Here is a 16,519-nt window from a genome sequence, read left to right as displayed (position 1 = left end):
TCTTTACATCCATATTAAGGCTCTTAAGTCTTTTTGAACTGGTTTTTTAAATACTATATTTGGCAGAGAAAAAAAAATTATTTCATTAACACCTCATAACTAGGCCACTAGAAACACACGGCAATTTCCATACAATAGCACAGTTTTAGGATAGATTTTCATATTCTCTTCCCCGCCCCACCATCATTTTTTAAAAAAGCAGTCTGTGTGGTTGCAAAGATATCACTCTGAATGTGAGTTGGTGCAACATGGTCTTCTTACCAGAGACTAAAGAGTAACTCTGCAAGGTGTTAACTGCTTTCATTTATCTAACTGGGATCTCAATTCTGAAGCCTAAAGACCCTTTCAATGTTTAAAAAAATCTTCAAGGAGTTTGGGAGTATGGGGAAAGGAGAAGATCATTCTAGGAAGAGAAGACCTTGGGGAGTAAATGAAAGGATGTTAGAAGTAATTAAAAAAACAACAACAAAAAAACCTGGGGAATGTCATTTTTATTTCAAACTATTTGCAAAATAATTCAGCGTGGCTTTCATATATTTAAATTTGTCTAAACAGTGTTACTAAAAGTTTGTAAAACCTGGGAAAAGCTTCCACAGAATTTGGTAAAAGTTCCCAAAGATTTCCAGGTGCACAACTACTTCCTTGTTTTAAAGAGTAGTAAATGGGGTTGAGGACAATCAAGAGAAGCTTCTGTACTTGCGGGAATACAAGTGTATTTTAAATACCTTTTTTTTTTTTTTAATGGGCTTCAGTGCTTCTGGTTTTAGTATGTGTATGTTTTTTATTCTGTTAAATTGTTAAAACTTAACAAAGAAATTGGGGTTTTGATTAAAATAGAATGTTACTTAATGCTGAATGTGGTAACAAATTTGGGTTTGTAATTAGTGATTTTCCTTTATAAAGTAACTTATGTAGCTGATTCCCTTGGACGTGAACTACTCAGTATCTAGTTCACTTGCCCCTTTTAAATTCAAGTAACTATTTATATTGCAAGTACTGACTGGAAATACAGGTTTTTTAAACTGAATATTCTGCAACCTTATTTAATGTACATGTGTTGCTGCTGAGTGGACAGTTCAGAATTCATCACAAGAATTCATTAATGTGGCTTAGAAAAAAATGTTGCAAAACAATCAGGATATTCTTGAATAGCCTTTTTTGGAAAAACATAAAAATACAAAAGGGGGAGGAATCAGATTTTTTTAAAGCAAAGAACGAAGATCTTTCTTTCAACAAAAGTTAGTTAACACTCTATACATATGTATTCCAAAGAGTTCATGAATCCAAATATTACTTTTGGTTTCCGCTTTCTAGTCTGTTTTTTTCAAGTAAAACATCTGTTTTTTTGTATTTCAGTTACAATTGAAAGATTTCAAGGTAAAGATTTCTATGCATCCAACTTATTGTCCTCTTTGAACTCATGATAAATGTTATGCTGAAAAGACAAATATATGATTGATAGCTTTTTGTACCTGAAGGTAGAACTGGATCTTCAGATGTTTTGCTTTTAGGTCAAAATTTTTTAATCTTTTTGTAAGCTTAGATGTAGTATAACTTTGCAGAGCAATCGATTCAGACTCTCCATGGTGCAAACAGTGACTTTGTAAAATGGCATATAGGAAAAGCTTGACAGTCTAAAAGAAGAAAGGCAAGCAAACAGTAATGTTAACAGATATATAATGAACTATGAAGAGGATGAGAGAAATGGCAAAATGGGGGAAAATCCACATCCTCAGCTTCTTCAGAAGTTGGGAAATATGTCAAAGAGGATGCAGACTAGAGGGAATGAACAGAACCAGGTAATCATCAAGTGATCCATCCCCTGTCACCCATTCCCAGTTTCTGGCAAACAGAGGTTAGGGACACCCTCCCTGCCCATCCTAGCTAATAGCCATCGATGGACCTATTCTCATGAATTCATCTAGTTTCTTTTTTGAACCCTGTTATAGTCTTGGCCTTCACAGCATCTTCTAGCAAAGAGTTCCACAGATTGACTATGCGTTGTGTGGAAAAAATGCTTCCTTTGTTTGTTTTAAACCTGCTGCCTATTAATTTCACTTGGTGACCCTTAGTTCTTGTGTTATGAAAAGGAATAAATAACACTTCCTTATTTACTTTCTCCATGCCAGTCATGATTTTATAGACTTCAGTCATATCCCCCCTTAGTCTCTTCTTTTCCAAGCTGAAAAGTCCTAGCCTCTTTAATCTCTCCTCATATGGGATCTGTTCCAAACCCCTAATCATTTTAGTTGCCCTTTTCTGAACCTTTTCTAATGCCAGTATATCTTTTTTTGAGATGAGGGGACCACATCTGTACGCAGTATTCAAGATGTGGGCGTACCATGGATTTATATAAAGGCAATAAGATATTCTCCATCTTATTCTCTCTCCCTTTTTTTTTTTTTAATGATTCCTAACATCCTGTTTGCTTTTTTGACTACCTCTGCACACTGCGTGGACGTCTTCAGTGAACTATCCACGATGACTCCAAGATCTTTCTCCTGATTAGCTGTAGCTAAATTAGCCCCCATCATATTGTATGTATAGTTGGGGTTATTTTTTCCAATGTGCATTACTTTACATTTATCCACATTAAATTTCATTTGCCATGTTGTTGCCCAATCACTTAGTTTTTTGAGATCTTTTTGAAGTTCTTCACAGTCTGCTTTGATCTTGACTATCTTGAGCAGTTTAGTATCATCTGCAAACTTTGCCACCTCACTGTTTACCCCTTTCTCCAGATCATTTATGAATAAGTTGAATTGGATTGGTCCTAGGACTGACCCTTGGGGAACAGTCCTAGGCTTTTCCCTGTGGATGTCCCTGCAGTTACATACCCCTGCTTAACTTGTGAGGTCTGATCACAGCTGAAGGTGGTCCTGATGTTCACAATATTCTGAAGTTTAATATTCTGTCTCTTTGATACAATACAACATTTTAATTTGAAATTTAGTTTTTTAATGCCTCTCTATTGCAATAGCTTTTATGTTTTGTTCTTTGTCAGTATCAGAAGCTGTCCAAAACCCAAAGATTATAATATTTTGCATCTGTATGGCACTGTTATTTAGGACCTCGTAGCATTTACCAACATTAAATCTCACAACTTCCTTGTAAGGGATATGTATTATCATTCCTGCCACCATTGAAATGCAGTCATTTCTGGAGTGGAATGTAGCAATTTAATAAGGCATAACAACCTTACCACAGTTTAGAACAGAAAGTGAAGAACAGCCTAGCCATTTCAAATTGTAGAAGGAATTTGAGGAATAATGTAATTACACATAGTGGAGTTTGGCAAGGACCACTGGGGTTAAAATCACTGTTGCTACAAAAACTGGCCATTGGTTCTCTATAATCATTAATTGTTCAACTCCTTGGTTCTATGAAGATGGCACCAGCAGCATCACAAAGTACTGTTACCATGCTGGGGTATTGGTTGTTTTCTGACATCAGAGAAGAGTACCACTAGCACAACTTCAGGTGGTATTTTTCTGTCCAAGTATTGACTCAGCCAAACCCTGCTTTACTTTATGGGACTGGTCAGTTTCACAGCACATAATGATCCTGATAGGCTTCTTGAGGTTAGAGAAGCAATAAAGATTTGAACTTCTGAGTGGCCGAAATAAGTTGATTGCATGCATACTCTCTTTTTTTTTTTTTTTTCTTTTTTTTTTTTTTTTAAACCTCCATGCCTCTGCTGCTTTTTGTAGTTCTGATTGGGGTTGCTGTGCTGAATGCTGTTTGGTGTAAAAGTCTTGTAGTCAGGTTGGAGTTCTGAATAATTTTTTTTTTTTGCCAGCAAAAAATTAAAGCCAGAAAATTGAATTTCATCATAGATGACTTGTTTTATTGCAAATCGTGTCTAACCGCTCAATACTCCAATGTTTTTGTTCTACAGCCTTTTGTTTCAGATGAAAACTATTTTCCTGTTAGAGCAAAAAGTGGAATGGCAGTTGTTCTGATTATCTGTCAGTATTTTTTTTTTAAGGGTGTTATTTTTTTCTTTAAAAATAAGCAAACTTTTTTGAGAGAGGAAAAAACACCTCTTGTGCAACAAACAAAATAACCAGGATTGTTCTAACTCATTCAGTGAATATATCCAGGAAATGTAACTTCCTTCATGACTTAACATCACAGTTCTAGATAAATTGTACAGTAGAAATACATTCGCAAAAAGAAAAGGAGTACCCGTGGCACCTTAGAGACTAACAAATTTACACTCTATACGGCTAAATTCAGTGCCTTGCATAATGACAGGTTTCAGAGTAGCAGCCGTGTTAGTCTGTATTCGCAAAAAGAAAAGGAGTACCCGTGGCACCTTAGAGACTAACAAATTTTAGAAATACATTATAGCTTTAAAAATGTCAGTATCCTCTCTATTTTTAGAATGAGATTGATTTTTAATTTCAGTGTTGAATGAATTTGTTACATGCTCATTGAATATTATAATTGGGCAACAATATTCTAGTTTTATTTTAGGTGTTTTAACCTTCGTTTTAAATCTGTTTGGGTTGAAACTTCTTAGGTTTTAAATTTTTAAATCTGAAATCATGTGAATTCTTTCTTTTCTTCCTACAAAAGAACTATGTGTATGCTTCTGCATACATTACTTAGTTCACAGGACAAAATATGATTCTATTCATCTTTATTCCTAGCTCTTCTAAATAACATTCTGCAGAAAAACTGGCATGGCAGGTGTGATGCTAATGTTGATTAGGCTTGACTCTTTAAAAGAGGAACACTTACGATTCTATAGAGGGATCTTGGTTCATACCTTTTTCAGAAAGAAAATTCTTATATTGCAGGGTGGGAGAGGGATAGTCCTGGGGATTGAGGGAATCAGATAGGAAATTGGAAGAAAATACATTGGGAATGATGATATATGAAATACCAGAGGGAATTGGGGAAATTAAAATTCAGAACGAATGATTATCTTATTTGTAAGGGAGGAGAATATATCACTTTGTCTGCCATTCTAGTTAATGCTAGTTGGATTGCTAGCTAAAAGGAGACTTGGAAACAAAAATGGCCTCTTTACACCCCTCCCTGAAAATGAGTGGTGATTTTTCTCATTTGGTACCAGAAGGAAGACAGTGGGTAGGTTAATTGCTTTCCCTTTCGTTTCCACAGATTAATCAATTTAAACTCTCATTTTTTTTTTTAGCTACAATTGTTCAGCCTACAGACATTTTATTCTTAAGAGTAGGAAAAATGGATGCTGATATTTGGGAGAAGTAGTTTATGAAAATATATTTGTATTTTAGTGCAAGTTGCAATATTTAAATAAGTGTACTTTGCTATGCATACAGTTTTGCAGTCAACTATGGCAGTCGTAGTGTCTCAAAGTCTGAAATATTTTTGTGGCACCTTAAAGGTGCCACAAGGACTCCTCGTTGTTTTTGCTGATGCAGACTAACATGGCTACCACTCTGAAACCTGAAATATTTTTGTTCCTGAACCAAAACAATCTCAACAGTAGTCATCTTTTTAAAAAAAAAAAAAAAAATGCTTAATATATTTTGTCAAAACAGGTGTTACTATTAAAATGCCCTTGCATTACTATTAAGGTATGAGTAATACTGTGCATTTTGAATCTTCAGAATGTTTCACAAACACTAGTAATGAATCCTCACAACCCCTCTGAGACTGGTTAAAAAAAAACAACCTATAGGAAGTTTTATTTTAACTCTTTGTTTTACAGACTTTAAATAGAAATAAACGTTCAACACCTGAATTTTCCGTTTTTTAGTTTAACTCGTACTGCTGTTTTGGTATGTGGGTAGTGCTGAGCAGTGAGGTGCTGTTTTTGTACCGAATTTGCTGTGTTGCTTAAGTGGAGAGATCTAGTTGAGGACAGAGTTAGTTGAATTTCCCTTTTTGTGGCTTTAAATGAAAAAAGCCATTACAAATATTTCTCTGCACCATCTTGATAACTTCTGCTGGCATGTGGAGGAAGACAGGACAGTATTCTAAAATTTCACACAATGATTTTTATTTATATTTATATATTTATATATATATAAAAATTATGTATAAACTCTGAAATGTGTTTGGAAAAATATACTTTTACCAGCAACTGTGTTCTTGCAACAAGGAACACTTATGGCTTCGGTAGCATGGACTTCAATTTAATTGATTTTAAAACTGGTTTTCATTCTGTTGCAAAACTGTTTTTACATTAGAATTTTGCTATTTTGTAAAAGTTTACGTGTTTAGTTGCAATATATAATTGTTTTTTAAACCATTATTAAAATCGAATGGCAATTGGCTTTAGGGAAACTTTCATTGGGATATGAGAACATTCAGTACTTTACAAGTTTGGTGCCATAAGACCTGTCTGCACTGACAAACTGTCCGTTGGTACCAATAATTTTCAGCAAAAGGTAGGTCAGTTTACTAGTGTAGATCAGGCAATAATGTCTTTTGCTCCATCCAGTCTTGCAAATCTTAGTTAGTCTCATTTGGCCTACTCATATATGGTCTTGACTTTAGGCACATAAGTGTTTGCAGGTGTGAGGCCTTACATTGGTCCTTTAGGGTATAGTGTCACAGCTATTAATTTCCAGCCAAATGTTCCCAAATATAAATAAATATTTCTGTGTTTAAGTGGTAAAAATGCTTCCTCTCCACGTGAATTAACTGACAGAAAATAAGTTTAAAACATTTTGTTTACAATATATTTTAATGCACAAGTAACGCTGAACATTTTAAAATTCTGTTCTTGAGTTTGAGGCATTAATATAATGACATAGCTTTTGATATCTAACATCTTAAAATTGCCCATCAGTGTTTGCTGAAATGATACATTCTTAGTTTGTCAGATTTTCTCAAAGTAACAACACATTCAACTCTAAATTTTTTTAGATGATAGCTAATAGTCTTGTACATAAACTGGCTGTTAAAGGTTTTTTTGAGTTATCATAGAAGATTAGGGTTGGAAGAGACCTCAGGAGTTCATCTAGTCCAACCCCCTGCTCAAAGCAGGAGCAACCCCAACTAAATCATCCCAGCCAGAGCTTTGTCAAGCCGGGCCTTAAAAACCTCTAAGGATGGAATTAAATAATGATGACTGAAACCACTTACTTGTTTGAAGCAAATAAATTGCTGATTAGTTTAATTTAATACATTATTTCTATATAACTCCTGCTAAAGACGTCATTTGTATGTGTGTGTTGGTTAACAAATTTAATGCGATATTGGTGGTTTTTTATTTAGTATAAAATGTAGTCATTTAAGATGAGAGAATTGAACTAAACATCAGATTTTTTGATAACTAAAATTTTGCCAGTGATGGAAGAGACACAATAGAAAAATTTGCTTTATATTCATTTTGGACAAATTTTGGCATTTATACATTATTAAACAAACTTCTGTGGATATCTTTTTCCTCCAACAGGATTGGATTCAGCATCAGAATAATCCTGCTCACATTGAGAGCTGCCGTCAGTTACGTCAACAGTAAGGGATTTCTGTTGTTTGTGTGTACGTTTATACAGTAATCATATAATATAGCATATCACTGTCATATTTCTTTAACTAGCCTTATATGTATCTGTCATCCTTATTTGTTTTGGGTGATTAGGATAGAGTTTAAGCTAACATTAGATACTTACAGTTATTGCTGTCCCAGGACTTGAGCTGCCAAACCTATTGCAGTGAAAACAAGTTAGGAACGTAGTTGGAAATCTAATATTAAAGTAGTTCAGGTTGCAAGTTCAACTTGTTGCATTGACTGTTTTATTTTTAAAACAGGTATCCTGATTGGAATCCTGAGGTCCATTCTTCGAAGAGGTAACTGCCTTTGAGAAATCGGGCAATTTTCAATTACTCCAACAATAAAAAATGAATACAATAGTGATTTACTTTTCCTTTATCTAGTTTACTGCTTGTGAGTAATAGCTGTGGTGTCCTTATGTTTTTATTGTACAGTTATACTAAATGAGGGTTTCTTATGCTTTATCATAGGTTCTCTATACAACAGCAGTACTGTACTGTTGGGGCTACTCTTTCAGAGAAAAGTATAAGGCTGAGGGAACGGTCTCTGGAAAAGTATGGAGAACAGTACTGTCTTGCTCAAGATTAGATGCCTTTCTGGCAGATATACTTTAGTCAAGCACAAGTTATTGGGCTCAGTAGGTAGTATGTCACCATTACCTATGGCCTGTGTCATACGGAAAGTTGGACTAGATGATCTAATAGTCTCTTCTGACCTTAAGATCTATGCATACATGAATTTTGAAGCAACTTTATTTGAAAACAGACTGAAATCTCTACTCTTCACTTAATTCTATTTATATTTCAGCAAAATCAGAATATTCTGTTCAGAGTTGTGTGTATTTTTAGCGTGTCTTGTGTATAAATCAGGAAAGAGATGGATAATTTTCTGTTTCCTGAAGTTGGCCTATACCTTTTAAGCAAGATGTTTGCAATTTGCATGAAAGTGATCATGAAATGATAGATTTCTGTCTTTGACAGCGTTACTGGTCTAGGGGCTAGGGAAGAAACAGTAGATGTCATATATCTTGATTTTTAGTAAGACTTCTGGCATAGTTCCACATGGCATTCTTATAAGCAAATTAGGGAAATGTGGTCTAGATGAAATTACTATATGATGGGTACTCATCTGGTTGAAAGACCATAATCACAGAGTAATTATCAATGGTTCACTGTCAAACTAAGATGATGTATCTAGTGGGGTACCACAGGGGTCAGTCCTAGGTCTGGTACTATTCAATATTTTCATTAATAACTTGGATAATGGAGTGGAGAGTGTGCTTATAAAATTTGAGGATAACACCAAGATGGAAAGGTTCCAAGCACTTCGGAGGAGAGGATTAGAATTCAAAATGATTTTGACACATTGGAGAATTTCTGAATTCAGCCAGATGAAATTCAGACAGGTGCAAAGTACTTGATTTTAGGATGGAAAAATCAAATGCACAACTACAAAATGGGAATAACTGGCTATGCAGTAGTGCTTTTGAAAAGGAGCTGGAGGTTATAGTTGATCACAAATTGAATATGAGGCAACAGGGTGATGCATTTGCGAAAAAGTCTAATATCGTTCTGGGGTATATTAACAAGAGTGTTTGTATGTAACACCTGGGAGGTAAATGTCCAGCTCTGCTTGGCACTAGTGAGGCCTCAGCTGGAGCACTGTGTCCAGTTCTAGGGGCTACGTTTTAGGAAAGATGTGGGTAAATTGCAGAGAGGTTAGAGGAAAGCAACAAATGATAAAAGGTTTTTAGAAAACCTGACTTGTGGGGGAAGTTTAAAAAAACTGGGCATGTTTAGACTTGAGAAAAGAAGGCTGAGGGGGAATCTGAAAACTGTCTTCAAATATGTTGAGCTGTTATAAAGAGGACTTGCATAATCACAGGTTTCAGAGTAGCAGCCGTGTTAGTCTGTATTCGCAAAAAGAAAAGGAGTACTTGTGGCACCTTAAAGACTAACAAATTTATTAGAGCATAAGCTTTCGTGAGCTACAGCTCACTTCATGCATCCGATGAAGTGAGCTGTAGCTCACGAAAGCTTATGCTCTAATAAATTTGTTAGTCTTTAAGGTGCCACAAGTACTCCTTTTCTTTTTATAAAGAGGACTGTGATCATTTGCTCTGCATATCCACTGAAGGTAGGACAGTAGTAATAGGCTTAATTAGTGAGATTTAGGTTAGATATTAGGAAAACCTTTCTAATTGTAAGAGTAGTTAAACTCTAGATTAGGCTTCCAAAGGAGGTTGTAGAATCCCTATGATTGGAGGTTTTTAAGAACAGGTTGGACAAACCCCCATCAGGGATGGTCTAGGTTTACTAGGTCCAGCATCAGCCCAGAGAGCTGGACTTGAGGACCTCTCAAAGTCCCTCCCAGCCACATTTTCTGTGATTCAGTATCTCCTGGAAAGCTCCTTGTTAAATGGCTGAAAATATGAACACAAAAATTACTTGGAACAAATGTAGTGCACAGGCACCTTTTTAAACGTATTAATGACTGTGTCTGAGAATCCCTATGGCTAACTAAGGTTTGAAACATTCGTTGAAGAGAGAATTTTGTTAAAACTTCAAGTGCATGTTTTTGTTGTTGCTAATGATTGTTTTTGAGTGCTGACGTGCTCAGTGCAGTACAGAACGAAGAGAATGGCATGTTCCTAAAGGTAGGAACCTTTTCTAACATTAGATAGCAATGCTTGGGGTGAGGGATCTTAAGTAGGCTTAACCGTGTGCAAGATTTTATTTATTTATTTTTGAGGGATGGGACTTTTCTGAATATCTGTTTCATGGTAATATAATGAGAAGTTGGGTGTAGCTTGCTATTATAGCCTGTCAGTCAGACCCAGAGCTGCTGGCCTTTTTTCAAGGGCCTGGAAGTATTACTTGTGCATTGTTCCCCGTTCAGCAGTAGTTACTGGATCTTCCATCCATAGGGCAGTTTTATGTTTTTTCTTAACTACTGTGATTGGTCTATGTGATATAAAAACTTTGTTTTTTAATGGAGATATGAGTAATAAGATTTTACAGGTTGCCTTTCTCTAATTTCAGTAAGATGAAATTTAGTACACAGCCTCACACTGCAGTGACAACTCCTTTACCTTTCTTTCACACTGCACTGTCTTCCCACTATTCCTGTCATCCTCACATTTTGCATTTGCTTCCTTATCTGTTTCTGCTAGGCTTGATACAGAAATTACTGGTAAAATTCTATTGCTTGTGTTATGCAGGAAGTCAGACTAGATTATTATGGTCCCTTCTGGTCTTAGAACCTCTATGAATCTTCAGTCACTTTGAAGTTTTTAGCCACTTATCAGTCTCTCCTGGACATCCTGTTCTTCCTTGGCTTTTGTGTCCTGGTCTATCAAGATTCTCCTCCCCCTGACTGCTTTCATTGTCTTCTCATATGATCCCTCTTCTCCCCCTAGCCATCAAGGCTCTGTTCTATATTATGTCCTCCCTATATACTTTGTACTTTGGCGTCTGCATCAGTTCACCCAAATGTAGGTAGCATCTATTTGCAGCTGTCTAATATTTACTTAAATCCTGGCATGTTGTCTTTGTTCATTCCCATGTATCTGACTGTTTTGCAGGCATATTGTCCTGCATTGCCCATCACGAAACTCAATTTCAGCATAGTCAAAACATAATTAATTATTTTTTCTGGTGGACCCTCTTCTCCTCCTCTTTCTGTTGTTGACAGTACCACGATCCTCCGTCTCTTATGCTCAAAACTTTGGGGTTATCTTTTTAGTTTCCTCCTCTTCTCCCTTCAGATGTTGCCACCTCTAACCTAGTCACCTCTCCAACTCAATTCCCAGTACTTAAATTCCATTAAGGAACTTGTGTTACTGGAGTTTGAAGCACACCTACTCTTATCTCCAGTTTTAGTTTTATTTTCACAAGTTGTTTCAACAGACTGTTGAAATTGAATTGATCCTTTTCAGATTAAATAAGGAACTACTTTGGGTAATCTGGTCATCTACCTTTGTGTCACAGAAATGAAGGCGAGAGAAAAGAAAATCAGACCCCAAAGAGACGTTCCAACTCTGCTAGTCCTGGTCCTCGGCATTCAAGAGGATCAGGCTCTGGCCACATGCTTCGCCGATCCCGATCCCGATCCAGGAGCCCTGGCCGTTTCAGGCTAGCTAGACCAAGAAGTCGAAGTCCAAGGCAGATGCGTCGTCCTAGCCCTAGGCACAGGTCTAGGTCACCACAACGATCTAGAAATCCTCTGAGGTGTAGTCCACGACCCCAAAGATCTGCTAGCAATGAATGGGCATCAAGGAGGACAACAAGATCTCCAGGTAAGGAGATGGATATTACAGAAATTAAAGGGCAAGATATCAGACTGAAACTTCAGTAGTTTTCAGGAACTTTACCTGTCCTTGAGCCCACCTGCCAATATGATTATATAGTGAAACTCACCGTTCACTAACTGCTGTCAAGTGCCTGGAATAATGCTGGAGAAAGTGGTGGGTTTTTTTTGTTTTTTTTGTGTTTTTGTTTTTTTTTAAGCCTTTCATAATTTTAGGTGTTAATAGAAGTGGTAGATTTTCAGACAGTTGTGATGTTTTGTAAGCTGGTGTCTGAGCCATGAGAGCTGAAACATGTTTTAACAATTTCATACATCAGCTTTCTTTTTCTCCTGCAAAAGTGTGGGGGTTTCTTTGTTGTTTTGTTTTTTTGTTTGTTTTTTTGGGTTTTTTTGGTTTTGTTTTTTTAACCTCAGCAATGCCTAAAACAGTATGGAATGTCATCCCTGTACCATTTTAGCTTTTGGTGACATTATCAACTATTGCAGATTCTATGAAGGTCAGTGAAGATTCCTCACTGCTCAAGATCTGAGGCCTGCCTTCTTTTAGCAGTGTCAGTAATGGGGAGAAGGGATTACACTGCCTGCTGAGAGAATATGTTAATTGTACCTGTCATAACCATACAGCTAAGGATAGCTTAGAATTCCTCCTTACCTGTAAGGGGTAAAGAAGCTCAAATAACCTGGTTGGCACCTGACCAAAAGGACCAATGGGGAAAGAAGATACTTTCAAATCTGGGGGGGGGGGGAGGGGAAGGGGAAGGTTTTGTTTTGTGTGTTCTCTTGGGAAGCAGAGAAGCATCAGGTCAGAAAACTCCTTCTCCTATAAACCATCCTAAAAGTCTGTCATATTACAAAAATAGTAAGTAAAAGCCAGGCAAGGCATGTTATATTATCTTTTGTTTTCCTTTGCTGGAGGGAGGTTTTATTTCTGGGGTTTTTTTGTAACTTTGAAATTAAGCCTAGAGGAAGTTCTGCTGTGTTTCTGAATCTTTTGTTCCCCTGTGAATTTATTTTCTTTTCTGATTTTACAGAGGTGATTTTTTTACCTTTTTAAATAAAATCCTTCTTTTAAGAACCTGACTGATTTCTCTATTGTCATAAAACCCAGGGGATTGGGTCTGTGATCACTGTGTAACCAATTGGTTAGGATATTATTCTCAAGCCTTCCCTGGAAAGGGGGTGTAAGGGCTCCGGGGAATATTTTGGGGGAATAGGAACTCCAAGTGGTCCTTTCCCTGATACTTTGTTAAATCACTTGGTGGTGGCGGCGGCGTACCCTCCAAGGGCAAAGAATTTGTGCGTTGGGGAAGTTTTAACCTAAGCTGGTAGAAATAAGCTTAGGGGTTCTTTCATGCGGTCCCCACATCTGTACCTTAGAGTTGAGAATGGGAAGGGAACCCTGACAGTACCCCTGCTTAGCTCTTAGATCAATGAGGCAAGATTGGAGCAGAGAGCAGTTTAAGAACCCTCCCTCCCGCAGCAATAATAATTGCAAAGCTGCTCTGGCAACTGCCGTATAGAAGAGAGGAAAAAGGAACAGGAGGATGCACCGGCAAGGGCAATAAATAGAGGAGAGGCCTGGTGGTAGTGCAGGGGGAGGAGGAGCAGAGAAGGCTATATTAAAATCTCTGCTAATTCTTTCACACTTGAAAGTAGTCTTTTTTTTTTTTTTTTTTTTTTTTTTTTTTTTTTTAAAGGTGGCTTGGGGAATGATGAGCAGGATGGGATTAAAAAAAATTCTAGGATGCTAGCTGGAAGATTTTAGAAATATAAAGTACGCATGGACGCTTTCTATTCTTTTCCTCTTCTCTGCCCCTCACTTAGTTTCACCCAGTTTGAAAGTGTGTACAGCTCTTAAAAGTTCGTATTCTTTTGGGCAACTATGTGTGCAACTTAGTTCTGAAAATGGAGTTATGCTTGCTAAGGGAATATACTGTGTGGTTGGGGTGATTGAGGCCCAAAACTTAAACCTTGTTTACACAAGTTTTTACAAAAAAATATTTTTATTTTAATTTTTTTTTTAAGTTCCAATTAAAACAGGGTTTGTATACTGAAATTCCCCTGCAGTGTTTGCAATCCAAATGTTCCAGCTTTGTGCTACTGCACATATTTAGGAACGGAAACTCACTGTTGTCTATTTACTTTGACCAGGCTATGAATGTATTGTTGAAATAAAACAGGCAATGTTAATGGTAAAAAGTAAAGTTTTTTGTTTTTGCTACAGTTTTAATTATATACAACGGTAAAAGGAAAACAAACTAGATTAAAAACATTAGCTTCCTTTCTATCTTTTCACCTTTTTTCACAATTTTCCTTTGCACGTCTGCAAATTATCAGATTTGTTTAAATAAAGCAGTTTCTTACAACTCCAATTCTGATTGGGAAACTAATAAACAATGTATTATATAGAAAACGTGTTTTTCTTTTCCTCAGACAAAAAGGCAGCTTTGGAGGCTGTAGTAAAAAGTTTGGGAGCCAGTTTCGTTGCAGAGTTCAATAAACAAAAATCACTTCAAGCAACTGGACAAGGGTCCTCAGGGATAGGAAAAGCATCACCTGCACAAGGGATTTCTGGGGTAGGGAAGATGCATGGACCTATGAAAAAGCCACTAAGTGCTACAGGTCATCACAAGACTTTGAAGAAAGATTTATTATCTGTGCCTGGCTCAGCTGCTTCTAAAATGAAATCTGAAACTGCTGGTGTTCAAGAAAAGAAAGAGATGAATTTTGATGGGAAAGTTGCAAAGGAAACCAATGCTCCTCGTCCTGCTCCTTATAACAGAGTCAGTGTTTTTGTATTTTCAATTGTGGTTTTGAGAATTTGGTTAATACATTTCATCTTGAGGGAGATCATTTGGAAAAAGGTGCAACTATTCCCTTTAAACAGCTGGTTTGCTGGCTTTGCATAGTAGAAATTGTAGTCTAAATGTAGCAGTTACTACTTGCTAGTAACTCTGATAAGCAGTACTGCAGCACGATATGTTGAAAGCTGAAAATTATTCAGGAGATGCATATAGGTCATTCTGGCCTCTGACTTTGACAGTTTTCTTAGCATGAATTCACTTTTCTGGTTTTAAAAATAAGAATAATTCAATGTTGACCAAATAATATGCATTTCTGTGGTGCTTGTTTCAATACTATCTATTCCGTAGTTCTTATTCATTCATGTATGTATTTATTAACAATAATGTGTATTACAGTAGTGTTTGAAGGCCCCAGCTGGGGGACCCCATTGTGCTAAGCACTTGTATATACACATTCTGAGAGAGACCTTGTCCAGAGCAAGTTACAATCTAAATAGACAAGACAGACAAAGTAGTACTATCTCAGTTTTACAGATAAGGAGCTGAGGCACTGAGTGGTTAGCTTATTTACCCTTACACACGTGGGAATCCTGTGGTAAAGATAGGAATTGAGCCAAGAACTCCTGGGTCCTAGTTAAATAATTTAACCACATGACTGTTCTCATATATTTGTTAATAGGCACCTTAAACCATACATAAACCAGTGGGTGGTGTCTGCAGAATTTTTTATTATTATTATTTAGCACTGTTTAGTTGTGATGGATGCAACCAATCATGCTGCTAGAAGCATGTAATTTCCCATCATCAAAGTGTACAACAAAAAGAACATTACATCTTTGTAAATAGGATAAATGTAAATTAAATAGATGATATCCAAATGACACTAAATGACATTGGTAGTATTTGTGAACCTGTGAAGCACCTTGTGCATCATAAGACCAAACAACTTAAAAGGATTTTAAAACTTTATAACACTTTTTAAAAACTAATAGCCCTAATAGTCAAAATAGATCATAATATTAGTTACATTATATTGTGGTCCCACATCGTTTTACAAGCAAGTTAAAAAATTTTAGACATACTTATGAAAGAAGGGAATGCAGGTTTACAGTCAATACCAGTATTAAACAAAAGTGCCAAAAGTTACCTTACCAGTCTCTGTTTTTAAATTACAATGATTTTCATTCAGAGCTTTTTTCTTTTAATGTGTGGCTTAGAAAATTGTTTGTTATTTACAGCTGTTGAGAGAGAAGCTTTTGAGTTGTGGCACAGTTCTCCATATATCGGATTTGCCGGATGATGGCTTTTCAGATCAAGATATTAAAAAAATTGTTCAGCCATTTGGTAAAGTTAGTGATCTCTTGGTGCTTCGCTCTAGAAATGAGGTAAGCCATATTCTAAGGTGCCCATCAATATGTGGCATCCATATGCCATACTTATAGTGCCTTAAATGTACATGGCTATGAACATGATGTGAACAGATAACTTAAAACAAAATATTATTTGATTTTAGGTTTCAATTGTATGGCAAATAATTCAGAACAAACTTGCAATTTATTTTAGGCCTTCCTAGAAATGAACTACAAAGAGGCAGTGATAGCAGCTGTGAAGTATGGTGAGACAGTGCCAGTGCTGGTAAATGGGAAGCGTGTGAAAATCAGTGTAGCAGAAAAACCAAAAGCACCTTCTGGCCAGGTAAGCAGGATATCGGAGAACAAGGTAATGTTTTGTTGTTGGGTTCTTAAGTTAGCTTTAGAAAATGAACGATTAAAGCTACAGGTTTCTTTGGAGAATTAAGATTAGTATGGATCTCCATCTGTGGAGGAACAGTAGTCTAAAACAAATATAAATGTATCTGATTCCAGCTCTTACATTTCTTTGATTTTTTTTTTTCTATTTTCGTTTTTGCTTG

The 16,519-nt window shown here is 36.4% G+C and overlaps 1 protein-coding gene across 13 annotated transcripts in view; it reads left to right on the top strand.

Moving 5' to 3' along the window:
• The window catches only part of ZNF638 (zinc finger protein 638), a 73,186-nt gene that overhangs the window by 10,454 nt on the left and 46,213 nt on the right, over positions 1-16,519 (top strand). For 8 of the 13 annotated variants that reach the window (XM_043512855.1, XM_043512854.1, XM_043512856.1 and 5 more), the window contains exons 3-9: positions 1,357-1,377; positions 7,397-7,458; positions 7,753-7,791; positions 11,485-11,792; positions 14,237-14,586; positions 15,846-15,992; positions 16,171-16,302. In XM_043512855.1, coding sequence (XP_043368790.1) covers positions 1,357-1,377; positions 7,397-7,458; positions 7,753-7,791; positions 11,485-11,792; positions 14,237-14,586; positions 15,846-15,992; positions 16,171-16,302 — 1,059 coding nt within the window. The remainder of the gene's footprint in view (positions 1-1,356; positions 1,378-7,396; positions 7,459-7,752; positions 7,792-11,484; positions 11,793-14,236; positions 14,587-15,845; positions 15,993-16,170; positions 16,303-16,519) is intronic. The other 5 variants (XM_038400421.2, XM_038400419.2, XM_043512857.1 and 2 more) reach the window with 1 other exon arrangement.

Source organism: Dermochelys coriacea, chromosome 4 (genome assembly GCF_009764565.3).
Source record: "Dermochelys coriacea isolate rDerCor1 chromosome 4, rDerCor1.pri.v4, whole genome shotgun sequence".
NCBI classification, from domain to species: domain Eukaryota; kingdom Metazoa; phylum Chordata; order Testudines; family Dermochelyidae; genus Dermochelys; species Dermochelys coriacea.
The sequence above is the reverse complement of the archived record's forward strand: the minus strand, read 5'-3'. Positions and strand labels throughout refer to the sequence as shown.